The sequence below is a fragment of the Brienomyrus brachyistius genome, chromosome 4 (genome assembly GCF_023856365.1).
Source record: "Brienomyrus brachyistius isolate T26 chromosome 4, BBRACH_0.4, whole genome shotgun sequence".
Classification (NCBI taxonomy): Eukaryota; Metazoa; Chordata; class Actinopteri; order Osteoglossiformes; family Mormyridae; genus Brienomyrus; species Brienomyrus brachyistius.
In genome coordinates this window covers 8,080,675-8,108,278 of record NC_064536.1, presented here as the reverse complement: position 1 = coordinate 8,108,278, position 27,604 = coordinate 8,080,675, and the positions used below count along the sequence as shown (strand labels likewise).

The 27,604-nt window shown below is 51.0% G+C and overlaps 1 protein-coding gene and 1 long non-coding RNA gene across 5 annotated transcripts; one reads left to right on the top strand and one right to left on the bottom strand.

Moving 5' to 3' along the window:
- Positions 1-7,534: 7,534 nt before the first annotated feature.
- On the bottom strand, positions 7,535-27,599 carry LOC125739868 (NEDD4-like E3 ubiquitin-protein ligase WWP1). Of its 3 annotated transcripts, none has more exons than XM_049010390.1 (25): positions 27,294-27,599; positions 20,584-20,641; positions 20,211-20,332; positions 19,358-19,496; positions 17,571-17,695; positions 16,987-17,142; positions 16,221-16,293; positions 14,940-15,115; positions 13,018-13,381; positions 12,734-12,829; positions 12,469-12,643; positions 12,319-12,373; positions 12,117-12,201; positions 11,907-12,035; positions 11,711-11,783; positions 11,556-11,627; positions 11,355-11,443; positions 11,110-11,269; positions 10,853-10,986; positions 10,631-10,771; positions 9,732-9,852; positions 9,506-9,610; positions 9,320-9,416; positions 9,163-9,235; positions 7,535-9,057 (listed from the first exon to the last, which is right to left on the bottom strand). In XM_049010390.1, the coding sequence occupies exons 1-25, from the start codon at positions 27,415-27,417 to the stop codon at positions 8,958-8,960; spliced, it is 3,042 nt and encodes a 1,013-aa protein (XP_048866347.1). In that variant the 5' UTR covers positions 27,418-27,599; the 3' UTR covers positions 7,535-8,957. The 3 variants fall into 3 exon arrangements, with proteins under 3 accessions (XP_048866347.1, XP_048866348.1, XP_048866349.1); XM_049010391.1 differs by having other exon boundaries at positions 20,211-20,301; positions 27,294-27,375; XM_049010392.1 differs by lacking the exon at positions 27,294-27,599 and adding an exon at positions 25,360-26,719 and having other exon boundaries at positions 20,211-20,301.
- On the top strand, positions 13,431-14,190 carry LOC125739872 (uncharacterized). 2 transcript variants are annotated; one of them, XR_007397360.1, is made up of 4 exons: positions 13,450-13,551; positions 13,667-13,723; positions 13,781-13,894; positions 14,066-14,190. It is a non-coding gene; the product is annotated as an uncharacterized LOC125739872 (long non-coding RNA). The 2 variants fall into 2 exon arrangements; XR_007397359.1 differs by lacking the exons at positions 13,781-13,894; positions 14,066-14,190 and adding an exon at positions 13,952-13,996 and having other exon boundaries at positions 13,431-13,551; positions 13,667-13,780.
- Positions 27,600-27,604: the final 5 nt, after the last annotated feature.

Here is a 27,604-nt window from a genome sequence, read left to right as displayed (position 1 = left end):
TCACCAGACTGGACGCACGGTTACCTACACAGAGACGGAAAAGGAGCGGCAAGATTCCAAAACAGAAAGGCGGCTGACTGATTTAGTCTGCATAGGCTCTCCTCGGGATTTTCATCCCTCTGGCTTTACGCAGGCAGGCCACCACAACCACATGATTTCACTGGTCCAGTGGAAGGCTGGTTGCCCATGCCAGACCATGCTATGGGTGTGGAGAAACAGAAGGTCTGCTGCCCATGTCCCAGAATGCCCTCTGCTGCTTGCAAACTGATTAGGCAAACCAATATATTCTAGCTGTCCTGGGAGAACGATCCTTGCTAGCTGTTCTGAGGCAGTTGTCCTACCCTAGCTACTAGAACCTTGGAGGTTGTTCCACATCGACTGATTTGGGCTGGCTGATCCATGCTAGCTGATCTATGCAGTTACTTCACCTTAGCTGATCTGGGCCAGCTGCTCCATGCCGGCTGATGTATAAAGTTTATTTCACACTGGCTGATCTGGGCTGGCTGCTCCATCTTGACTGATCTATGAGGCTTATTCCACACTGGCTGATCTGGACCGGCTACTCCATGCTGGCTGATCTATGAGGTTTATTCTGTCCTGGCTGATCTGGGTCAGCTGCTTCATGCTGACTGATCTATAAGGTTTGTCCCACACTGGCTGATCTGGGCCGGCCTCTCCATGCTGGGTGGTTTATGAAGGTACATCCTACTGGCTGATCCAAGGTTTCTGCTTTGTTATGGAGGGTCATTTCACTTTACTATAAATATGCTCAGTACCAGACTGTGTAACAAACCCACTAATTGGTCTACAGCAAGTAGCACAATCAATGACTGTCTATTACTGTTAATGACCAGTTCATATATATTCAGATGAAAACAGGCCACCATTCCAACATTAGGCCTAAACAAAGTAATTAACACTAATTAACAGAGGAGTGCACTCCTCTGTAAACAGACCACTATGGGTCAGACAGGTCATAAAGGTATTGATGTTTTCCAGCACCAAGCTCAGTCATGATCTAATTACCATTTAAAGTACACGGAACATTTATAATAATAAAACACAGCTAGTAAACTGAACCACTGAGGGGTGACCCACAACTTCAGTCAAAAGTGAATAACAGAATCAGGCAGAAATACGGAAACACTGGTAGCTGGTTTGGGACTCTGAGGATGAGAATTTTCATGTAAGGTCAGGAAGTGCAAATACATAGAGGCAAATAGATAAACAAGAGGGATGAAGGACACGGAGCAGATTGTGCGGTCCTGCCCGTGTGGTGGCACCATCTCTTCAGCTGGCTTGTGTTGGGGTTTCCGCCCCCAACATGTCATCATCACAGAGCTGCTGGCAGTGGGCTGATCTATGTCTGTGTGGGGTGGAAGCCACTGGGATGGAAAATCTGCTTGCCTCTTCTAAACCTATGACACACATTGACATGCAGAGATCCACCTGAACGGCAGGCAGTGTGCAGGTATGAGAACAGGGATACATTAGTGTGACAGTATTGTTAACTAATGAAATATGAAATACACACCAACGCTGTGCAGTTTAAATACCGTTAAAGGTCTACCATCTGCAAGAGATGTATAACCATATGCAGAGTGTATCAGGGTTACTAAGTTTGGTCAGCTGGCTGGTTTGATTTCCGAGAGAAGTTTGCACACTCATTTACATGCATGTAACAGTTTTTATGACCTTGTAAATAGTCTGTAGGATTTGCAAACTACCCCAACGCTTTTGCTGTAGCTAATATTAGGTTTATAATGGAGCACTGTAGATTTGCCGGGAGATTCCTTGCGTGAGCGTGAGAGTCTGAAAGCGCGGGTGTCATGCCAGATGCGTGAGACCTGGCTGCCCTGAGGTATAATAGGTTTTCTGTGATTTATCAGAGCTTTAGCAGTTAATGACGCAATCAACACTTTTTCTGATCTCCAAGTGCGGTTCATGTCAGAATCAAGGCTCTGGCCCAAGTGGATCCAGAACCATTTTGGGCCATTGGCTGACAGGTACACATCTCCATGGGAGATGATGAAAGGATCCAATACAGTATGACTGACATCTGAAAATGATCAATGTTTGTAGGTGTAAAGGCACTGGGCTATTCTGCATGTTACCAGGCAGCTTGATGATGCATCAGAACTCATGAAGGACGATTAACTCATTTATGTGTTTGACACGGGGTGGTTGGGGAGGATGGTGGAAATTCTGGTGTCACTGCAGTGGTGACAGAACCAGTGTACTACATGTTTTACCAGTCTTGTGAGCATACATCCTTTGTTTTGGTGGCTTGCGGACCCTCTACGCATTGCCACCTCTCTCTCCAGATTGAAAGTTTCCTGTGTGGAGGGCGATGATGTTGTATACACTCTCTTAGCTTATGCTGGCTATATGGTTTTCCCCCACAACTCTGTCACAGTCCATTCAGCTCAAATTATGAGAAACACAAGCCCATTCTGTAATCAAATGGGGAACAGGACATACATGAAGAAAATATGATCAACTTAAAAATGTGCCTGCTTGACAGGTTAAAGGAGAGCGAGAGCCTCCTGTCATGAAGCAGAGAGCCAAGGACAGGACCCCCCCCCCCCCCAGCCCAGTGATCTCCTATCATCCTGCAGAATAGGTGTTAAGGATTAAACTCACAAAAGGTCCCACGTGACTTCTCGTGATGAGAAAGGAGTGTTTGTTTCTTGAGTTGGAAATAACGTGTGTATGTTGGGGGGGAGGGGGGGTGTGATGCAAAGAGCTCATTGAAAGGGAAAGCTGTCCATCTGCTGGTCAGGGCCTGGAAATGCAACCAGGGTGTCAAGCCTGTCAACAAAGTCAGGTGATCGCCAAAATTCCTTCCATCCATCCATCCATCCATCGAGATGACGGTATCAGTGACAGTTGTGTCTGACCAGGCAGCACAGCCAGAAACAATTTACTCAAAGCATGCTCCATTTTGTAACTTCTTAGCCAAAGTAGCCAATGTAGCCAGCATCACAAGGGGGCGCTATACTCGGCAGCACAGGGAACGAGACAGGGAGAGATACAACAACAGAATGCCTGCGGATTATGAGAGGACACTGGAGTACCCAGTGAAAAGAATATGACATAGCTATGGATGTTTTTTTTTTTTTTTTAACGGAATCACAGGACGACAGCAGGTGACGTGGAGATTAAGGACATCCTGAAGGTCGCTGGCCTGGGTTCCAGGAGGGGGCTGGAAGATGCCAGAAAACGCCAAGCTCATCTCCGTCCACTAGTTTGTCTTCATTATGGACTGATAATTTTCCGAGAAAGTTGAATTACTTCGAAAAGCCCTTTTCAGGTCGGTATGTTCAGACTGAATGGATCTATATTCCTGCCAATTATGGCTATGACTCATATGTCAATGCCCACAAGAGCTTCGATTTTTCTGAGGCGTCGTAGCACCAGTCCATGCCTTCCGTATCAAATCTGCACACACGAGCCCCACAAAAGCCATCGTCGCCGCTGTCAGAGAAAAGTGCCATTTTGTTCAGCGGGGAGACGAATCTGCCTACTTGCATTATTTATTAATTGCAGTTACATCAATTTCATAAAGTTTCCAGTCCAAAACAGTCTCTTCTACTGCTACAAAAGAACACCGAAAGGAGACGTTACGAAGGAGAATGCTATTGTATTTCATGCCGGGCAAATGATTACCCAACTATCAGAATAAGTTGACATTGTAGGACTTTTTTTTTAAACAATACTTGCATGGATTTATGTAATTCCGCATCCTCAGTGATGTCAACTGGATGAGTAGAGAGTGGATGTGCTAAACAATTGACTGATTTTAGCTAACTTCTAAACTCAGGCAGTTAATCGATTAATCGGAAAAAATAAAAGTTCTCTATTTGTCACTTGACCTTCTTACCAGAAAACCGGTCAGAAAGGTGTGGTTTAACGTGTGGAATTTACATCGGATGCCCTGTCAAAAGTCACTCTATGTTGTCAAAAAAATGATATAGGTATAAAATATGAAGTAAATAAAAAAAAAAAAACAAAAGGCACCTGTCGTGCCCACCTACAGAGAACTAGGAAATTCTATCTTTTGTGAGCAGAATTTCAGAGTGAAGCAGATATTGAACTGGAGCTGGCCAGTAACTGTCTGATCAGACTGTGGGGGAACAAAACAACACACTGCAGCCTTTATTATTTGATGACTGCAGCCACTCTGTCTCACAGAGCAGCTACTGCGCCCTCTGCTGGAGAAAGCATAAAACAAATCTCCGGGCTTGATGCCACACGTTGCTGAAGGCTCAAGCTCTCCATATGATTTGTGTGGATTTCCTCAGTTTCTTCCCATAGCGTCAAGATGAACAGACCAGGCAAACGTGTAACTCTATCTGTTATTAATGCAAGTCCCATGTGACAGGCAGGTGCAAGAGTCCAGGGAGAAATGGAAACTTTTGAAGCGCACTGCGTACCGCAGATAGTATAACGCCAGATGACCTCAGTTGAGATGCTTTTCTCTGCAGCTTCAAAACAGCAGGCTGGTGTTTATCATATAGGGTAGTGAGTCGTTCAGTGGGTTAGTGATATGTGCCGCTTTGGAAGGTCATAGCTTCAGGTGCCATGGCTGGCCCTTTAACCCTGACAGCTGACCTCTACCCTCTGACCCTAAGCTTTACACAAAAAGTGCATGCTAAACAAGTATATGTAATGTCTTCCCTAGGAGTCCTGTGCAGTCCCAGGCCCCCTGCCTGTTCACTGATGGTTGACTTAAACAGTACATACTGTATGTATGTGATATTTGGGATTTAAGGCAAATAAATTTACCAGCTGTAGATCTAGTTATTTTGGGATCTATCTCAAATATTCATATAAAATCCCTTCCCCAGGCATACACCCACATAGACATTTAGTTTTATAAGTGCTAATACTTATACCTTAAGTTTCTGTTTAAAGTCGACCAGGGGGGATGGGGTTAAATCCTTCCCCAACGGCAGCGTGGCCCTTCTCCCTCGGCGAGCCCCGGGGTTCGGAGCGACAGCAGCTAACTGGGAGCTAATCTGCTCGGCGCAGGTGTTCATCTCCGCGGAGGGGTCTGGAGTGGCGGCGGCGCCTGTGGCGCGGTCATTCAGTGGATGCGGCGAGAGTGTGTGCAGGCGGGGGCACCACCCGGGCCGGGCTCGCAGCCAGCTTGTACCTCGCTGCCGATTTAGCGCGGCCTGCCGGGGATCAGAGAGAGTACAAGGACAGAGTGGCCCGCGGAAGGAGGCCGGAACAGTACGGAGCGAGACAGGACGGGACGGAACGGAACAGGAGAGGACAGGAGGATTAAAGAAAAAAAAACAAAACAGGCCTGCAGAGGATCAAAAAGACAAAGCAGAACTAAAAAAAAAAAACAGGATTAAATAAGTCATGAGTATTAAAATACATCTGTACCTGACACACCAAAAAAAAAAACATGCCAAAGCTGAATAACCATCGAACGAAGCTTCCTGTTTGTGATGGATTTGCAACCGAATGCTTAAAATGGCGAGAGCACAGACCTCGGGAAGGCCTTAGTGGCCATGCAGAATGGATGCTCCCAACAGACACTGAGGGTCTGTCTGAAGACCATTCACTAGCACAGCTTGACAGTGAATGTACAGCCGGAAGCTCAGGGCGTCTGAATTCCTGCGCAGATGCACTATGAACTTCACCTCGTCAAACACTAAATGTGCTGATAAAAGCCTCCCTTGTACAGGGCCTTGGGCAGTAAATGACAGCTAAGAAGCCAGTCTCAGGAAGATTGCTAAAGCCAGCTACTTAACCTTAACCACCTGGGCAAAACCTCAGGCTCTAACTTAAGGCTCTGGGGTCTTTTGTTCAGGAGCTCCATAGACCGAGGAAATAGAAACAGGCTCTGCTGCTGGAGGTCTGGGCACGACAGAACTTCCCATTCTGCTTACGTGTAAGACTGGGCCCATCTCAGGTCCTTATTTCATAATGTAGTGAGATTCAACAGAAAACACATTCCCATTGCTAGAATGTGAATCCTACACATAATTCATACAATGATATTTTTCCTTAAAATGCCACAGGAGTCATTTACAAACACCAGAAGCAGTAAGCTGCTTCTCAAAGGGCTTTGCTGATCTATCTGCAAAATTGACAAACACGTACATGTTCCGTTGGCACATTAGGAGACAAATTCAGATACTATTTTTCTTACACTAGAGATGATGAAGACTGAGCTGAAGGCAGCGAGGAGAAAACCTTCCCCCTAGAAGTGTCACTGGAGTAAAAGAAGCTCAGCGTTTCAGACTGATTTCCCTCGACTTTGACACACGAGACATGCATTTCACTAAATAAGTCAGTACAGCTCTGCTCTGCATTACATAATTTAAACGAGGACAGAATAACGTGTACCTCTGCAAACAAGTAGGATAAACAGTTACGATTGAAGGATGGATGGTGTTACGTCACTCGTCAAATCTGATCTCAAATCAGAATTCAGTCCTGTGTATGCTTTCCGTGAATGGGACCGTCACCGGTAGATACATTTTTCCAGTCTGCCTCTTGCACTTTCAGTGAGCATATCTGCCACCTGGTGGATACAATGTAAACTGCACAGGACTACTCCCCCCCCCCCCACCTCCAGCTTCTCTGTGGCCTGACGACAGTCTCACCACTGCCTGGAGGCAAAATCCTGCTGAATAAGGATTCAGTTAGATCTTGTGCCGAAGACACATCAACACCTTCTCTTGCGGCCTCCTGGGGTCCAATTCCTTCCTGTCTTGTGGCTTTTCGAGCCCCACTGAATAGTCAGTGGGTCCTCACCCACACCCCTGGTGACATGAGAAACACCAACCTTCTTGTGGAGGAGTTATTGTGGGGTGGGGGGGGGGGGATATGGGACAAACACACGCTGTGTGGGATTTACTGTCAGGCTACCTTGATCCAGCAGGAGGCAATGAAGCGAGGCGGGGGCGGTTAAAGCTGTCAGCAGCAGACACAGGACCACTCCCCAGGGCTCTGTGGGATCCCTCCTCCAACCACCATACACACTGTAGCCCCTTTATGGGGGAGCTCTGCTCAGTGTCGCCCCACTCAGGCCGAGAGAGGGAATGTCACCCTTAGTCTTCATAAAGATGACATCACCAGTCCCTGCTTGGAGCATGTTAACGTCACAACATACTTCCTGTTTCTGTGTCCCTCTGAGAAGCCCCCTGCCCAACAAGAAGGTCTCTGTTATATGTGCATGCAGATGCTCCCAGGGTTATGATGGGTTTACGTTCCAATGAATATCGAAAATATCGTAAGGCAAAAATGCATTTTAACGTAGTACGGAGTAGTGTACCTTACACATGCTTATAACACCTGCTTATAACACTACACAGTTGGGCAAAATTAACACACAGTCTATTTTATAATAAAGTGCTGAATATCTAATACGTTGAATAATCATACCCTTCGTAAAGTTGAAATATTGTGACATGGACCATTGTATATCAGTTTTTCCATTAACCCTAACCCAGCCAGCAGCGGGAAGAGAATCACACAGAGGATCACACACTTATACACCCAGACACGGAGATTCTACCCTTTCATTTTTAATTGCTCTCTTTTGACGAGTCTCAGCAGAAAAACCACATCCATTCAGCTGTGCCCTTAAAGGTACACTTCATCAGTCTGGGGAGTTGCTATGAGCCCAGTGTAGCGCCTTTCCTTGGATATAACGGAAAGCGAACGGGGAACCGCCCAAGTACGAGATATGGCTTTCAGCGGGTGGTCCGGAGACGCGGAGTGCTGGCCGGTGGGAGCTCAGTCCGTTGGGGAGTGGAGAGCGCAGAGGACCGTGGTCACCACGTCGGCTATAACGCTGGTCACTGGGTGGCAGGCCGCTGGCCGCTTAGGGCTGCCAGGTGAGGCCTGTAGGGTCTAGACCAGGGGTCTCAAACTCAAGCAACCCGGTGACCGCTAGCTAGGACGTCTTTAGCTTCAGCCAGCCACTTAAGGGTCAGCAGGTTACGGTAAAATTTACCAAGCTTATTGTCGATTTCACAGCCGCTGATTAGGAGAACGAAGTCACGATGTTTTTTATCCTCTGTAGAAAACGAAACATCGACTTGCGGGATAGATTTAGCGATATTATAAAAACATATCACATGCTGGAGAGAACCGCCTCGCGGGCTGGATCTTTGAGACCCCTGCCCTAGACGGACGCAGCTCAATGGACTGCTAGGCTCTATACTCCTTAAAGGAACTTCCCCTGGTTGGATGACCCCCCCCCCCCCCCCAAGAATTGTAATCTTGCGTGCAGTAGGAGGGGGGAGAAGCAGAACGACGGGACCGGCCCAGAGAGGGCTCTAACACGCTAGGCTAACGGATGGCGCTGCGGACTTAGAGAGGGGAACCGGCGCTGTTATAGGCGGGGCTCGGACGCTCTGATGATGGCGTCCGGGTTGGTTCCGACGTGATTCTACGGCCAGCCATGCACACACAGAGAAGGCAGCAATATGGGGATCCAGGTGGGCCCGGAGCGGGTCCAGAGCAGGCCCGGAACGAGTCCGGAGCAGGCCTGGAGCGGGTCCGGAGCGGGCCCGGAGCAGAGTCTCTTGGAAGCTCTATAAAACTAGAGCTCCTCATACAATTTCACTATAAAATCCATCTTTCTGGATCTTCTTTTAAAAACCAGGCAAAATGAAAAATAAAGACTCTTTCAAAAGAGAAAAAGCTGAGATTCCTGCTGCATATTCATGAGGGAGAAATGAGGGGTTTCACTGAGGGAAATGATGCAAAATAGGGACAAACTCCTTAATGACAAAATAGCTTATTTTTATATATATATATATATATATATATGTATATATATATATATACACATATATTAGTAGTTATCTGTGCACTGTGTTTTTGGTTGTTTTTTTGTTTTCCTTTAGCTTGGCTGGGTAATAGAAGGACTCCGTCTCCACAGCAGCCATCATGAAGCTGAACGCCACTGTGGACATGAACTCTGGCTATTCTTGGCCGAACCCTTCAGTCTCTTCTATGGCAAACAGCAGCTTCTCCTTCAGCTGCTCAAAGCTTTTATATGGCGGCAGATCCAGCCTGTTGAAGCTGAAAGACAGGAAAGAGGAAGTGATTCCTCAGACCCCACACACACACACACACACACACACACACACACACACACACACACACACACACACACACGTCCCTCACCAGGTGTGACTCCGGGGCAGCCAGGTCTCCTTGCCCACCTTCTCGATGCAGAACTTCTGGGGCCCATTGCTCCCTACGACACAAACCGGTACATCACTGAACCCCGTTCGTCAGGTGCCACCTGCTGGTCAGGAGGTTACACGATTTCTGGACTCACCCATGAGCTCGGCGAAGCCCCCTAGTGGCAGGCGGCAGGTTCCCGTGACGAACTGCATTAGCCGCAGGCGCACCTCATTGTCCACCTCCTTCACGAGCTGCAGGGGGGGGGGGGCGGCAGAGTGCTCTTGCTTACTGTGGTACGGTAAACATACACCCTGGGGGGTCAGGCAGGGGAGGCCCATACCTGCCAGAACCAGATGATCTGCTTGCTGTTGCGGGTGTAGTGCCGGTACACAGTGTTTCTCTGCCAGTCCTGCAGGTCCACCTCAAGCATGCCACACAGCATCACCTGTAACACGGTCACATGGGGGTGGAGGTCATGGGGGGGGCCACAAAGCCACGGTCCATCCCCCACAGACCCACAGCGACAGCACATTGCCAGCCCCCCCCCCCCCCCCCCCATCCCTCACCTCTAGCTCCTTCTCGTCAAAGTACTGCAGCCACTGAAGGGGCACCACCTCATTGAAGCCATCCAGGAAAGCTTTGGTTTGCTCTTCCACGCCTCGGGAGAAGCGCCACTCTGCCATCAGCCTGCCACACGAGGGCGACAAGGACGGGGACAGAGAGAGCATCAGGCACAGAGACATGAGTCGCAGTCAGGGGCAGATACAGGGACAAAGAAAGGGACGAGGAAGAAGATGGGGACAGAGACAGATGGGGACAAAGACCGGGACGAGGAAGAAGATGGGGACAGAGACAGATGGGGCCAAAGACCGGGACGAGGAAGAAGATGGGGACAGAGACAGATGGGGACAAAGACAGGGATGAGGAAGAAGATGGGGACAGAGACAGATGTGGACAAAGACAGGGATGAGGAAGAAGATGGGGACAGAGACAGATGGGGGCAGACAGGGATGAGGAAGAAGATGGGGACAGAGACAGATGGGGGCAGAGACAGGGATGAGGAAGAAGATGGGGACAGAGACAGATGGGGGCAGACAGGGATGAGGAAGAAGATGGGGACAGAGACAGATGGGGGCAGACAGGGATGAGGAAGAAGATGGGGACAGAGACAGATGGGGACAAAGACAGGGATGAGGAAGAAGATGGGGACAGAGACAGATGTGGACAAAGACAGGGATGAGGAAGAAGATGGGGACAGAGACAGATGGGGGCAGACAGGGATGAGGAAGAAGATGGGGACAGAGACAGATGGGGGCAGAGACAGGGATGAGGTAGAAGATGGGGACAGAGACAGATGGGGGCAGAGACAGGGATGAGGTAGAAGATGGGGACAGAGACAGATGAGGACAAAGACAGGGACGGGGACATAGTGAATGTAAAGAGTGTCATCCTGCTTCCTTCTCACCCGATGTACTCCTCTTTGTTCTCCTCCGTCACCAGCAGATCAGCTCCATCCGGCTTCAGGTCATGTGAGGTAATCTTGCCCAGAATTTCCATGTCTACAGAGAAGTACATCTCCAGGCCACACTCCTCGATGTTGTTATCTCTGAGTGAGCAGGATCATACAGGGTGTATTAGACCACAGGTCCGGCCGCACGCGTGTGACAGAACCCACCCGGCAAGGTACCTAATCCAGATGAGCGAGTTGTAGAACTCCGGGTCAATGGACTCCAGGTCCTTGATGGTCAGCTTCTTGTTAAGCATGCGCTTGTAGAAGGGCAGGGAGAAGCCTGTGTCAATGAACTTGCCATGAAAGAGAGCCTGTGGAAGAGACAGGTCTTCAGTGATGGGTCCCAGGGGGTCACCCTCAGGCCCCGGGGTCCGTACTGCCAACCTGGGCCTGGGCAGACCGCATGCTCGTGTGAAGGTGCGCGAGTCACTCGCCATGGCGATGAAGCGGCCGATGAAGTTGAAGTAGGACAGGTGGTCGGGGTTGATGGCCGACGCGGGGTTGATCTGCAGGCAGTAATTGCTCTTTCCGGCGTACTCGAACAAGCAGTACATGGGGTTCAGGACCTCGTGGGACAGAAGGAAGAACCATTCCCTGGGGAAGGAACCTTGTGGTCAGCTGTGGGGTGGGCTGCAAAGAAGCAGGACTCACGACTCTCATTCCGGGCTCTCTGACTGACCTCGCCAGGCCACCGTAGTCGAGTCCCTCCTCCCCCCTGAATATGACGTACAGCCTCCTCCGCAGGTCGTACGGTTTGAGGGCCATGATCTGGAAGGACAAAGGGGTGTAAACGAGAAAGAATTTTCCAGGGTGCGTGTGCGTGTGCGAGAGATAGAGAGAGAGAAGGACAGAGGGACCGTCTAGAATTGGAAAAACCCACCTGCTGGAAGGAATCTTCAAACAGAGTCTGCCGGGACACAGTGATCTTGACGTGGCTGGGAAGGGCGTTCGACTGAAACAGGTGGAAAAAAAAGATGAAACAGTGAGAACGCAAGGAGGAAACGAAAAGGGGGGTGGGGGGGGTGGGCTACACACCTGACACAGGTAGCGGAAATGGGCCAACTTCCACCTGAAGCTGCGCTCATAGGCGATCTGCGGACCTTTGGTTCTGAAACAGGAGCACAGCATGATGTGACCGAGCAAAACCGGAGCAGACAGGTCAGGAACACGGTATGAATAGGAGCCCCCCCACCCCCTGGTGCCGGTTGGGCCCACAGTGGCCCAGACTTACACGGACGACTTGCCCGTGCGTGGGTCGTTGAAGGTGGTGGTGCGAGTGTTGTGATCCACGAAGTAGCGGACGCCCTCACGTGTGTAGCGAATCTCCCAGCCCTCAGGCAGCGGGTCCTCGTTCTGCAGCCTGCAGTGAGCGGGCAGGCGGCATGTGAGGGGGCGTGGCCACTACCGCCAAGAGGCTGAGTCACGGCGATGTCACACTCACCCCTGTGTCCGTGGGTCCTCCCACTGCGTCGTCTTAGTGTTGTGGTTCACAAAGTACACTCTGTCGTTGGAGTCCACACGCCTCTCTGGGGGGGGGGGGGGGCATTGACAATGTGTGCGTGTGGGGGAGGGTGGGCTCACAAAAAAAACAAAAAAACAAAACAAAATAATGAAGCCATTACAAGAAAGGGATGAAAACTCACCCCAGCCAGGAGGGAGAGGGCCCAGAGGATCGTTTTCTGCTGACATCATGGAGGCCTGCCCAGGACGACAAAGACATCATTAAAGCCACTTAGCTGGCAGTTTTACGCGCCGGGAATGATGGGAGCAGGCAGGAGGTGCCACGCCGTTACCGAGTAGAGGTATCTCTGGTTGAACTGGTGCATAGCTCCCTGTAACTGGCTGCGCTGCGACTGCCACTGCTCGAAGTTGCGGACCGACTCCATGGTGGGCCTCTGCCAAGTGGTGGTGCGAGTGTTGTGGTCCACGTAGTACATGCGGCCCCGGTCGTCCACCCGCCGCTCCCAGCTGGGCCACCCGGATGGAGGAACACATGAATGGACATGCTCAGCACCGGGACGGGCCCCTACGGAGGCGCCAGGCGACATGGGGACTTACCCAGGAGGCAGGGGCTGGGGTCGCTCCCACGTGGTGGTTCTGGTGTTGTGGTCCACGTAATAGGTCCTACCATGAATGTCTTTCCTCTGCTCCCATCTAGAGTGTCGAGCGACAGCGTTTAACATGGTGTAGGAATGTGGCGAGTTTGAAATGGAACAGGTGAGGATGCTTGCTACTCACTGAGCGCCTTCCGTCACGGTTAGTACTGGGGGGGCCAGGTAGGGGGCATTACCCAAGGGGCGGGGCCTGTGCCAAAAACAACCAGGTGGGAGGAGCCAACTTACCCAGGAGGAAGGGGCCCAGCAGAACTGGAGTTACTGGACTGCTGCTTGGGCTTGCCTCCGTCATGCGTACTGGGACTGGCGCTGCGTGCCTCCGCAGCAGGTGTGGAGGAGGAGGAGGAGGGGGAAGAGGTGGTAAGGGGGGCAGCACTGATGGCAGGTGTCTGGGAGGACTCCTCTGGAGCAGACTCAGGAGCAGGGGAGGGGTCTGGGTCGGGGTCGGGGTCAGGGGCAGGGGCAGGGGTGATGCTGGGAGAGGAATCGGAGGGGGGGGCATCCCCGCTCTGCTCCAAGTCACCGGCAGGGTCAAGAGATTCTGTGATGGCGGGAGCCACGTCAGAAGTGGGGGCTGAAGCCTCTCCATTCACTGGGGGGAAAACACAGGATTCAGACAGGATTCAACAATTGTGGTTAGCGTTGAGGTTAGCTTTTCTTGCTTCTGTGAGGAGCACTGGCATTAGCATTGTGGTTAGCGCTGAGGTTAGCTTTCTAGCTTCTGTGAGGAGCACTGGCATTAGCATTGTGGTTAGCGTTGAGGTTAGCTTTTCTTGCTTCTGTGAGGAGCACTGGCATTAGCATTGTGGTTAGCGCTGAGGTTAGCTATCTTGCTTCTGTGAGGCACACTGACATTAGCATTGTGGTTAGCGCTGAGGTTAGCTTTCTAGCTTCTGTGAGGAGCACTGGCATTAGCATTGCGGTTAGCGCTGAGGTTAGCTTTCTAGCTTCTGTGAGGAGCACTGGCATTAGCATTGTGGTTAGCGCTAAGGTTAGCTTTCTAGCTTCTGTGAGGAGAACTGGCATTAGCATAGTGGTTAGCACTGAGGTTAGCTATCTTGCTTCTGTGAGGCACACTGACATTAGCATTGTGGTTAGCGCTGAGGTTAGCTTTCTAGCTTCTGTGAGGAGCACCGGCATTAGCATTGTGGTTAGCGTTGAGGTTAGCTTTCTAGCTTCTGTGAGGAGCACTGGCATTAGCATTGTGATTAGCACCAAGGTTAGCTTTCTAGCTTCTGTGAGGCACACCGACATTAGCATTGTGATTAGCACCAAGGTTAGCTTTCTAGCTTCTGTGAGGCACACCGACATTAGCATTGTGGTTAGCACTGAGGTTAGCTTTCTAGCTTCTGTGAGGCACACCGACATTAGCATTGTGGTTAGCACCGAAGTTAACTTTCTAGCTTCTGTTAAAAGCACTAAGGTTAGCACAGTGTTTAGTGCTGCGGTTTATCCTCCAGCCTCTAAGCAGTTGGCAGCACGTTGAAATTCTTCATGTCTGTACTGCTTACTGATAATGGCTTTAGTCTGCTGGTTGTGCTCATTGGATCCGAGAAGCAGTTGCCCTTCTCTGACTTAAATGAAAGGGGGCTCGACATCATAGTCTGGTTCACTCAGCAATTCGTGAAGCTCCTGACCACACCGATAGCTGGGATTCATGGGGACCCCCTGTGGGACTGCGTCAAATGGCCTGCCGCTGTCAGTGTCCATGCAGCTCGAAAAGGGTGCTATCGGCTTACACTCACGTGGCAGATTCTAAACTCCCACCGCTGCTGGGAGTTGGGACAGCTCTCTCTAAACAAGGCTCAGGGTGTCAACAACACTGACGCATTACCCAGCTTCTGACCCACAATTCAGCAGTGTCTTTACGACATCATGTCAAAGGCGACACCCACTGCATTGCAGTCAAATACCAGATTATGCTGTCATGTTATACCGACACTACATACTGTCTCCATATAGTCTTCTACCCATTTCCCAATTTCCCATGATGCCATGTGGCTGCAAAGAGATAAAGAGCTCTCTGAATGGCAGCCAGCCTCCAGCTCTGAACCACACACCAGGAGATGAAACAATCACATTTTGCTACTGGCAGAAGGTAAGTCATGCTTGGCATTGAATCTTGTCACAACGCAAGCAGGCGCTCTCACCAGTGCCATTGGAGACCTGTCCTTCGTCGGGTGTCAGCACACCCTGGGGGCTGGGGGGGCGGTGCTCTGGGGAGGAGACACTGCCCCCATTCAAAGTGGGGGCGGAGCACCCGTCGCTGTAGCCGGACGAGGTGGATGGGACCTGGCTGTCTCCACTGTTGGAGCCGCTGTTGGACCTTCGGGAGACAAAGATTCACTCAGCCTTATTCCAGGCTGCGGTGACAGGCCTGGCCTGCAGGTGTCCTCCTACCATGTCAGGATTACATGATTCCCTAGTATTTTACGGGTCCCACAACCCACAGACCACACGCAAACATGTCAACAGCTGGGGACAGAGAAAGCACAGGGACAACCAGAGAGCAAAAGAACACACACACACACACACACACACACACACACACACACACACACACACACACACACACACACACATAAAGCAGAGAGCACAGGGACACACAGACGGAAAGCAGAGAGCACAGGGATACAGACATAAAGCAGAGAGCACAGGAATACAGACATAAAGCAGAGAGCACAGGGATACAGACATAAAACAGAGTGCACAGGGACAGACAGACGGAAAGCAGAGTGCACAGGGACAGACAGACGGAAAGCAGAGTGCACAGGGACAGACAGACGGAAAGCAGAGAGCACAGGGACAGACAGACGGAAAGCAGAGAGCACAGGGACAGACAGACGGAAAGCAGAGAGCACAGGGACAGACAGACGGAAAGCAGAGAGCACAGGGACAGACAGACGGAAAGCAGAGTGCACAGGGACAGACAGACGGAAAGCAGAGAGCACAGGGACAGACAGACGGAAAGCAGAGAGCACAGGGACAGACAGACGGAAAGCAGAGTGCACAGGGACAGACAGATGGAAAGCAGAGAGCACAGGGACAGACAGACGGAAAGCAGAGTGCACAGGGACAGACAGACGGAAAGCAGAGTGCACAGGGACAGACAGACGGAAAGCAGAGAGCACAGGGACAGACAGACGGAAAGCAGAGAGCACAGGGACAGACAGACGGAAAGCAGAGTACACGAAAATGCAGTCTCTGTTTTCATTAAACCTCAGAGTCAGCCAGAATGGTGACCCTTATCTTTGTGAGGAACAGAAATAGGAGGACAGAACTAGTATGCAGAACCACAAGTTAACCGCAGTAAGAGGAACCAGGCACCAGGGGGCCAGCCCCTGACCGCGCACGTGTGACATTGCTGACAGGACGCTTTTACTAGTGTTTGTGCGTTTCCCAGGGTGCCCTGAAGCAGGCACAGTGCTTACTGAGCTTGAGCCGGTGAGGACCCCCTTCCATTTTCATGGACAGTGTCTCCGTTCTGCGAGTCCTGCTGCACTTCTGCCAGGACAGAGAGCGAGAGAGCGAGAGCGAAAGAGAGAGAGAGAGATGCAGTCACGGGATGCAGTGCACTGCAGTAAAAAGGCAAAACACCATAACTGCATTTTTTATCAAAATTGAGTCATAGCCGAAATCGGGTCTCTAAGGTGCTGTTTTATCTCGCGACAACATATCTTACTTACTTCATAAATGCACATTTATTTGTTGCACTACCATTTATCTACCTACACAGGTGGATAGTCAAAAAACTGTACAACCCATTTTCTAAGTCTCAGTGCGAGCGCAGTTACTGCATTTTGCCTCTGTAGGGCAGTACCTGTACGCAGTGTGGGATACCATCGTTGCAAAGCACCTTGAAGCATTCTGGGAAAAGCCCGCCTGGAAAAATTTCCTGACTGCCTGATTCACTTTGATGTTTACGCACTCGGCACCCACAATCTGGACACCGAGAACGATGTGGAAAGCTGACAGACGCGCGGTCACATTGATGACGGCTCATCTCTGTTCCTATTGGCGCGGTGAGTTTGGTCCGCTTCCCGGCTATGTTTGTACGGGCGAGCATTTGATGAGATAACCACTAACAATCCATAGATATGCCTCAGCCAACGGATTAAAAAGATGAGGAACAGTATGAGTTGGTGGTGTGGTTTAATGTCAGCCTCAAGTGGAGTCAAGATTGGGGGGTGTACTTACTGGTGGCAGAGGCAGAAGGTGACGTCCCCGTTCCATTAGACAGGGATCCCGGCTCCAGGAAGAGGCCGTCCAGGAAGACAGTGAGCTCCCCGGTGGGCACCAGCACACCACACTTATTCTCCAGGTACAGCTTCATGACCTCCTTCACATTCTCCACTGCAGGAGGACAGTGAGGAAGAAGTGTGTCATCGAGGATGTGCGCCGACCCCAACGCTACTGTTCCTGAACCATACACCCAAATCGTAGCCTAAAGGCCTGTCGGCACTGAAGGTCAGCTTTGAAGAGCGAACAGCGAGCCAAATGTGAGAAGCATTCTCTGCTCAGCTACTCGGCGGCCATGACATCCCCTGTTGCTCCTGTACAGCGTTCTCCACCTACTCTTGCTCAAGCCTTGAGATCACCTGACTCCCACCTCAAGATGGCTAGCAGATCCTCCAATCAGCTATCCAGTGACCAACTGGATTCCACCAAATCAGAGAAATGTAAGGTGCTGGATTCCACCAATCAGGGCAACTTAAGGTGCTGGCTTCCACCAATCAGGGTTGGATTCAATCGGAGGGTGGGGCTGACGGTGCTCGACGTACACTTCCTGTGGTGCTGCTCCAGGACCAGGTGGATGTTCAGCGTGGCCTTCCCCAGCAGGGCGTCGGCTTTCAGCGTGTGGTGGCTCCACACTTTGAAGTCCAGCTGGGAGTGAGGAGATACATTCCTGCAAACGGGGGGAGAGGCACACCGAACTTTGCTTTTTAACATCAAAAGAGTAGATGTGAAATGAATCTGCATGGGGATATAAACCGATAACCCTTCGATTCCAGGAAGCCTGGAAAGCGAGTTCAAAGCCCCCCGGTGTGCCGATTCAGAAAACAGGCTCAATATGCAGGAACCCCGAAGTTTTACTGAAGGACCAAAACTGCTCTGAATGGAATCATGTACCGGTTAAACTTGCGGTCATGCTTACAAACTAACAGGAAGGCATCTCGCCATGCCAGCTGGGCCCGGGGGCTGTGTGCTGGAAGGTTCCGCTACGTCCCGGCTCACACCCCACTCCCCGCACAGGAGGCCCAGACTCGTGCATAGATACCACAAGACAAGACTCCACCAACCACCCCCCCACGCATTCTGCAGGCACACAGCTAGGATGGGGTGCAAGAAGGGGGGGGGGACGATTCCCACTTCTGGAATGTGACCGCTCACCCCCCTTATTCTATGGACAAGACGACTAAAGCACGAATGCACATACAGCCATCTCAGCAGCGCATTTAAGTGGGGGGGAGATGGGTGATCTGTCACTTGGTCCTGCTGGTGACCCTGCGAGCAGCATGGCCAGCTGCCACACTGTCCCTACAACTCCCAGTGGCTCTCTCTGCGCGGAGGGTAAACAAGGGCGTGTGCGAGGGGGCGGGGGGCGGCCACAACTCCCGTGTTTCTCACAGCCAGGCTGGGACCGTGGGGTTGAGATGGCCTGAGGCTGAACATCACATGGGCCTGACTTCGCAGACAAGAGGCCCGGCCTCTAGCTGATGGGGGGGGGGGGATTTCAGACAGACGGAGTCGGATTACGCGGCCGTACGGAAAGACGAGAGCGTCTCCTGCACAGATGCACGCCGCCCCGTCTTGAGAGAGTCCCGTCGGCCTCGGGCTCCTCCTCATCGATCCGCAGCTCTCGCCTGCTGTCCCACCGGCGCGCTGCAGTGTCGCCGCGTTAATATTCCACACACAGGGACTCTGGGTCCGGCGTGTGATGCTGCTCACCCCCCGCGCCACCTCGCCCCAGCTAGAGTGCGCGCTCACGCTGAGAATGCCAGCTGCCATCTCAAGGACACTCTGCTTTTCATTTGGTAAGGTGAGTTTTTTTTGGTGCGGATGGTGTCAGACTAGGTGCTAAGTATACATTTACACTTAAATACTACAGAGTGATTAGTGTACCCCCCCAGGACCTGCTGGGAGGGGACACAACCGCCTGGCAATTTCCCCACTATGTCCTCCGAGACGCCAAGGGGATTTGGAGAGCAGTGGTAAGGCGAGCTCGGTGACACTAAAGGGCCATGGCAGGATCACTTAGAGGGCCTGCCCGGTCACGATATCCATTATTAATCATTCTGCGTGAATCTGCTTGCCATCCATTTTGCACAAGCTTGGCCAACCAGACACCTTTTCCTGGGTTTAATTTACTCTGCCCCCCTCATTATTTGATCGATACCCGTTAAGCTGCAGACAAGCGATCAAAGCCAACATACAGTGAAGCAGCGAGGAGTCGAAACTAAAATCGTCGGGTCCGGGAAGACCTCCGCACTGTACTGAGGCTAAAAGTTCCATTTCAAATGGTGCATGGTTGGCCGAGGCACTGCTGAAAAAGGTGGTATCCTCTTACAGCGTCAACCGCTCGTCCCACTTGGGGTTGGAAGAACTGTGTGACTTGGGCGTCCGTCGCACCTCCCCGTCGGCCACCAGCTCCACATACACGGCCGTCCCGAACCAGTTTTTCTTCCTCTTCAGCTTGGCACAGGACACTGACGGGGGGGGGGGGGGGGGGGGGGGGGCACAGGGACACACAGGTCAGGATGGCACCCATCTGGGCCTTAAAACCCGGTATCGTCACAACCTTACCCGACATCCCAAAAGTGGGAGTAGTGCTGACCATACGCATTAACCAACTTATGGAAGCCACCAGACCTAGGATGCGTCCCAAATCGCATACTTACAAAGTGTGCACTAAATTTCATTAAAAGCCTACTACTCGACTGTTAATGCAGTACGTACTATATGCATGCACGACAACAGTATGTTTGCACTCAGACACACTGCAGTTGCCATCTTGCATATTACCTGACCAATGACGTAGCTTGACCCCCGCGAAATAGATATATCCGAGTCAACTTATGTAACTAGGCATTGTTTTCTACTTAAATTTGTACAGAGACAGCATTTCCTCCTCCGCCTCGACAAAAATTTCTGAGCGAGCGACGCTCTTCGTCTCTGGTTGCAGCTCCAGCAGCCTTGTGGGATAGTGTAGCGTCCATCAATTTCACACTTCGGAATTTCCCGGAATGTAGTATGTTGTCTGGGTATCGTTCTTTTATTGTCTCATCCATACTGAGGATTCGGACATACTGCTCACTTCACATACTATATTTCACCTACTACATAGCAAATAAGTATGCGATTTCAAAGGGCTCTCCAGTGAGGTGAGGTGCTCACGGCAACCCGCAAGCGTCTAAACTCACCAACAGCCTGAAGCTGGGACCTGCCTCCATGCCTGTCATCGCTGTCGTCACGCACAGAGGCTGTGGCCATGTCATAGGCTGCTGTTACGGCCTGTAACAGACACACAAGCAGATGCGGGGAGCTGTGGAATGAGGCTCCCCAGCAGCGACCAGGAATTAAGGTCAGCTGAGGACAATCTGGTGTTTCATCACGCTATCGACATTCGACGGGGCGGCTCTGGAATTTATTTCGCGCGGCGTTTGTAACTAAGCTGTCAAAGCAGATTCTGAAATGAACAGGGCCCCGCAATGCCGACAAGTAAAGATTCAGGGTCTCAGGCTGGGATGTATATGGTAAACAAGCGACTGCATGTTTAGAGCATGCTGTACTTACAGTTGTGCGTTCACAAAGCCCTGGAGACTCTCAGCCCACAGTGTGGCCCATATCTCTCCTGAAACACAAAACAGGAAGTTGAAAAGTTTTTTTTTTTTTTTTTTTAAAAAAAAGACCGCAAACAGGAAAGGGGCACCATACATGTCCTTGCACACTAGATCACGTTCCTCAACTGAGTTGTGTCAAGAAGGCTCCGAAATCTGACCGGTGTTTTGGGGGCTTTTGGCGAGACACCTTGATGTGAGGACAGCATGGGGGTTAGCTGGGAGATCAACAGATAGGCAACTTTGTCTCCATGATATACAAGAGATCAGACGGAGGCTGAGATCTGCAGAACGCAGGCTCATCAGTTACGGTGCTGCAATATGGTCACATCCACAAGCCGTACGGAGAAGAAAACAGCCCCAAAAGCCGTCGTTGCTATAGAATGTTAATCCTGCCGCTAACACTCATGTTCAAAAGGCAACATAAGGTCAAAGAAGACACAACCCATTCCTGTGACAGCACAGGACGTGAAATGACAGGAATCGCTGGCACAAAATTCGGTGGTATAATTAACTGGAACCACCCAGCGCTGGCACAAACATGTCCAGGAGGATGCGTGCCGAAATGCAGCGGGCGGTTCCAGCTGCTGAGAGAGACCCGAAAGCTAGGAGAAGATCACTGTGTCTGCAGCGATATCTCGGTTCAATGCACAGATGCTCTGCGTGTGGACGTGCCTAGGTGATGCGAAGCCCCATTGAAACAGCTCGCACCCGGTTTCATTTCCCTGCGTCTCCCGCCCAAGGTTTTGGGCCAAGGACTCGGCGACAGCTCGTGTGGGTATCTGCAGTGCGCCACATGACACTGGCCTGGCAGGCAGGTGCGAGATTCCCATCGGACCGTTCAGCTAATGAACAGAAGCTGGAACCTGGAGGGCGTGGGTGGCGGGTGGCTCTTCTGTATAAACCTGCAGCCCCACCGTCAATTCACGCACCGTGTAACGATATGGTACACAGGCGTGTACCATCGCTGGTCATGGAAACACTAACCTGGCCCACGCGGCCCTCCATCACCCCCCCGGGCCTCCAGGCTCCATACAGCAGCAGTTCTTCCTATCAGACGTGAATAATTAAAGAACGCCAAAGGGCACCTTCAGCGGGGGTCCCGCCCACCTGGTCACCTCAGGCTTAGGGCGAGCATCTGAGCACGCTGCAGGGGGGTGGAGTCAGGCGTGGGGCACGCCAGCCGCATGCAGATGTGTCGTGGGGTTACAGCTCAAATGAGCGTCAGAAAAGCTGCGGGGAGGCCACCTCTCCTGGATGAATGGATATTAAAGACGGTTGGATGGAGGGCGGGTGGACTGGAGAACAAGCACTGCGTAAAACGAGTACGAGGACTGCCATCGAATACAGTACATCTCTGAAATCAAGAGTGCCAAGACCAGTACCAATGACATCACATCCTCATACTCACGACACACCAATTACAGAGATCCAATGCAATCCGACAACATGTCACAAACGTTGGCTGCAAATACAGGTAAATACAGGGGCCAGAGCTGCAAACAAACATAGCTACAAACATGGATAAAAACAAACAGCTCAGGATTCACCTTCTATGTCAAAGACCATCCATGCAGAACAGTCAATAGCACCTGGCACAACTTCATACGACCAGCTTTAAAAAGAAAGCACGCTGAATATTACATTTCACATTTCAGGTTAATGCTCTAACAAAGGCAACATTATTACTCTTGTAACTGCAGACATTCCCGGCCAAACCCGGCAGCACTCAGTCACTAACGAAGAGTTATCTGGCGAACAGGATTCATTTTACAGGTAAGGGAATATCTCTGACTACATACTACATCGCCGTTTTCCGAACGCCCCAGTGCTACCCTGCACGACACCAGCCGAACCCAACCCTCTTCGGCACGCCCAGGGCATCTGTCCTCTTCCAGGACCAAAGTGAGTAGACGGCACGTCGTCACGTGTCCCACGGTCACCTGTACCGCCCTGTCGATAACGGCGACCAATCAATTAACCACCGAGTCTATCACCTGACCTGACATCATGCCAGGGAGCGTCTCAATCCATTCTGCCTCTGTCTAATGGCAACTGACAGGCCTAAGGGAGGGGAACAGGACATCTGCTATTGCACTCAAACCTCGACAGGAAGCAGAGAACGGCACCTCCACCATGGAGCACTATCAGGCCCCACAGCATGGGACAGGTCCTGTCACACATTGTCTGTCTTCTAGGACTCTTCAGCGATGCCCTAGGAGAATATGCCCCAGAATAATCCTCAACACCACAGGTTGGGACACTTAAACGGTGTTGCTGGGGGGGGCTGCCCTGGAGCATGAGCAGTGGCACAGGAAGCGCGCTGCAAAATGCAGACCATCACCTGACCCGACACGTTACACGCCATCATACACGCACCCCGAGACTCCGAAAGCCGCCAGACCGCCACAACATATCCCATTACCGCGTTACGTGAGCCGCTAATCGTCCGTTCCTCCAAAATTCTGTCGACACAAACTCCTGCTGTCACTACATTATGGAAGGAAAAAAAGTAGTACAGATTGAAAAAATGTGCTAATTAAACGGCCCCCACCATTGCTGCAGTAATGCCATCCCTCCTCCGTGATTTGCAGCATCCCTCGCTCTTTTAGTCGGATTCCCGACCACGGGGTTACGGAGAGAAGGCCCCACGCGGTGCGCCACCTCGGATCAGTGCCGACGTTTATGGTGACCTTGGACCGCACTCATTCAGAACTCCCACCGGGCTTCACGACTCCAGATTACAAAGTACGCCACGGGAGAGCCAAACACCTCAGCTTCAGTGCCAAGGCGCTCAGGTGCATCTTCCCAGCATTCATACCTTATCAGCCACGCACCGTTGTCATGGAAACAGATTCCCACCAGTTAGGACCACCGCCCCCCCCCCCAAAACAAGTCTATCACCTACCTCATAAGACATGATCAGTACATTTAATGATAGATAATCTCAAATTTGAGAGCTTTTACACTAACTGAGACGTTCACACAACCAACACAAAATAGAAGTAGAAGTCCATAATAATAAATAACGCTATTCTCTTAAACATTTTCAAAGACAACAAAAGTAACACAGAAAAGCATTACACAAGTTATACGTATGCCTGCTTCAGTCTTTCCGTCTATCACTTGCATTGTATCGAATATCCATAAGAGACCTCGGATAACTGCAGTGACATTGCAGTGCGTTAAAAATAACATTACAATAATCTTTAGTCTGTATGTAGAAAAGGATCAAAGTGTATGGAATACGTTACAATGGTGTTTTTTCAAGAATACATAAAGAACTATCCGGCAGCTTCCGAATGGCACCGAGCTGGGGTACCCAGGGCAACTGCAGGTCAGAGTCTTCATGCCACGCTGGTGACATGGAGGAAAGCCGTGCTGAGCAATGCCACCTGGCACGATGTCACCCCCTGACTGCTATGGCCCCACCCTCCTCACTGGTATGACGCCGCAAGGTAGAAACAGACAGTAGGAGGACAAGCAGCATGATGAGGCCACTAACATACCGATACGGGTTTTACAGGAATTCAGAGTATCCCTGCTATATTCGGTTGGCATATAGTAAATCGGCATACTCATTTAGCCACTGCATCAAATACCGACACGCAAACACACTCACGCACACTTTGCCTGCACCTGCATTAGAGTAACTGCAACGCATGCTGCGTCCATCCATTCAACCATTCATGTTACAAAAACGTTTATCTGATGCAAGGCTGTTGTGAGTCAATATGGAGAAAACAAAATACTGGGGTCAGGGTTCGAACCCTCATTCTGGGAAGTCTAAGGCTACAGTGGTAACCAGCTGACACCCCAGTACATCACCCCATGAAACCAAAGTTTTATGGCGCGAAGATGAAGACGAAGGATGAAGAAACTGATAAGAACTTCAGGCTGCAGTGCTGCCCTGCCCCCCCCCCCCCCGTACATGTGGGCAACCTGACCAGCTGCAACATGAGATCCACCAGCCCACCATGCCAAGGGTTTTACCGTTTAAGCAACAGGGGAAAGCTGAGAATGAGGCTCACCTTTAAAACACCGACTGAAACTACCTAAGCGGAGCCTCTGGGGCCTGTAATTACGACCATATTACTGCCCACGTCCTTTGGCAAACGCACCTGAACAACAAGGCTGTTTAGTCCAAAATAAAAATGCACACGGGCGACCTAAAGCTCCCCCCTCTCGGAAGGTAAACCCTGCATGGGGGAGGTAGCACGTCCTGCTGCCTAAAACGTGGGGGGAAAAACAAAATGCCGATATGGCACCTGGTCCAGGGGAGCCAGCGGAGGCAAAAACTCAAGGCCCAAGGTACAGCCAAATGATTTATTCAAATTCGTCACAAAATCATGCAGCACATACTACAAGCAGTGCAATGTCTAGTCAAGTGGTCTGCATCAACTTACCACCTACATACAGGTGCATATAGAAAAACACAGTGCTACCTACAAGGGGCAGTAACGTATAAACAGCAAGTGACAAGAGGAGGGTTTGCAAAAACCCAAGACACTGTGAAACCAGGGGGGAAAGATATAGGGATTCATTTAAAAAGAGCAATTAGTATGGCAACATAATGCAGCATAAAAAGGTGGAATATAGCGGAACTATATTTATTCAAAGCAGCCTCTTCGAAAGCGCCCAGGGGAACTGACAACTGCCCATAATCGAAGTCACCTTCACAGCACTGTACTCTGACGCCTGTACATCATTGCCCTGGCATTTAGTCTCTTACCTCTGACGGCAGAACCCAAAACAAGTCGAGCCAAGAAAACCGTCGACAAAGTCAAAAATGATGCGGCCCGAGGACAGAGTCTAAGGCAGTGGCCGAAGATCTGCGCATATAAAAGCCGTACAGCCTAAAATATGTAGCACGTGCTGCTGAGTCAGGGAGAAAGAAAAATGGTGTGCAGTGCAGCTCCGGATCCTGGGGCTCGACGGGGGAATATCGGGGAAGTTCTGATCTGCAAAACTCCCACCCCTCCTGGCACCTAATGAGCAACCAGGCGTGTCTGCTTCCTTAGAAAGGAAATCAAAACCCCGAAAACTGAACGGCCTCCCGCACCACGCAGGGCAAGCTTTCGGGTGCATGCGACGTCAGTGACATCGAGAGGAGCTTCTGAAGGCTCCGCTTTGAGATAAAGGAAGGAACTAGCAACTGAAAACAGTGGAAAGAACCTTCACTTTATGTTCAAAACAAGCCAACCGAACAACACAAAGGCTCTTGTTTTGGGGCAAGCAAGATGCAATCAGACTGCAGAGAAATGAAAGGGTCCAGAAGGACACTGTGGCATTTAATTTGTGTGTGTTTAGATGAAACGGGGCTTAGATATAAAACAGCAATCAGCAAAAGCCCACTGAGATTGATACCCTTGTTTTAAAAAAAGATAGTGACTGGTTGCATTAAGTTAACAAGCTCCGATCTACCGAGATGTTTCCCACAACAACAGGAACAAGGAGATGGGGCACAGGGCTATGTCTTCATTTTAAGCGTCCGTGTTTTGGGCTCCTAAAACTGCCCCAGCATGTCTTTAGCATGGATAGGAAAAGCGATGCCGTGGGCGACTTAGCAAAGGGGATATAGAGAACATTTAACCTGCTGTCTGTAAAATCAGCACACACATCCAGACACGACATCACTCTCTTATCAGTCCCCCCTTCAGTCCCAACAAAAAATGCAAGAGCAGTAATAATAAAATGGACGATTTCATATTTTAAAGCATTAGCATTGCTGGAGAGCAATCATCATAAAGCAGAGACAAAACAACCTTATCTCTCACTAGCACCTGCTAAGGTAACGCATTCAGCAGAGATAAGACCTCCATTCCCCAAACCACAGAAACTAGCAAAACTAATATGTAATTTTATTATATAAGCTTACACACATTTACACTCAAAGTGGAGCTTTAATTCTGCCCCTTCATTCATACTCCATCCCTGTATGTCCCTGTAAACCTGCTGTGTCCCACTGAGTACAGCCCCCTTATATCTGCTATGCCTGCATTGCTGTGTGTATATATATTTATACATATACAGTATACATGCTATTCCCTGTCTCCTGTCCGTTTCATTTTTTTTCCATCCATGCATGTCTGTATATATATAAACATGTCCCCGCTCTCGTGTCCTTCTTTAATTTCTGTCCCCGCATGTCCTCCCCCCCCCCCCCCCCCCCCCGATGTCTGCTCTCTCTCCATGGTTGTAAGCATATATATATACATACATACACACACACTGTATGCACACACACACTCTCCCAGCTTAAATGTTGTCCGATGTCCTCCTCCCTGTGCGGATATGAATATTCTGTCCCCGTTCTCCTGTCCCTGTTTCATTTCTATCCCTCCATGTCCCCTTAATCACCCCCTTCCGCCGTCTGCCTTCCCTCCGCACCCCGGAGCTTCCTTTCACTACTAAGGTTTTAGTCAGTCGCCTCCCCGCAGCCACCGCGTTTACCGCAGCTGTCATCCCGCTAAGCCGGACCATCTCTGCCCCCCCCCCTCGGAAAACGTCCCGTTTACCGCACCCGCACGAGACCCGGCCCCCGCACCCTGGCGTCGCTAGACGAGGCCGCCGTCCGCTAGCCGGCGTCCGCCATCTTTCCGAGGACACAGGAGCGACGCCGCTGGGCGCAGACCACCGACACGCAGGCGCCGTATAGTCGCTCACCTCGGCCGCAGCTCCCCGCCCGGCTCTGTGCGACGCTCGTCTCCACAGCAGCGGCTGTCTCTCCGTCGGCCGCCCGGAGCCGCGACTCTCTAACTGCGCGTCCGACCACGATCGCGCTCCTCATGCCACGGGCGGGCTGCGGAACAGACGCGCCCGCGCCCCCGTCCGCGTGCCCGTGCCCGACCGGCAGGCTCCCCGCGCGCCTCCCTGCACGAGCTCGGATCGCATTGCCTGCGCGACTAAAAATAATAGCGGGATGGGGGGTGAAATAGTCCGGATTGCGGGTTGTTTTGAGCGCCTTTTACCTACAG

What these genes read in the sequence shown, in the direction of transcription:
- LOC125739868 (XM_049010390.1), bottom strand. Translation starts at nt 27,417, where the DNA reads ATGAGGAGCGCGATCGTGGTCGGACGCGCAGTTAGAGAGTCGCGGCTC. An exon ending in AACAAAGAGGAGTACATCGG is followed by an intron (nt 9,853 to 10,630) that starts GTGAGAAGGAAG and finishes CTCGTGTGGCAG; the next exon opens with GCTGATGGCAGAGTGGCGCT. An exon ending in CTGCCCCGGAGTCACACCTG is followed by an intron (nt 9,058 to 9,162) that starts GTGAGGGACGTG and finishes CCTGTCTTTCAG; the next exon opens with CTTCAACAGGCTGGATCTGC.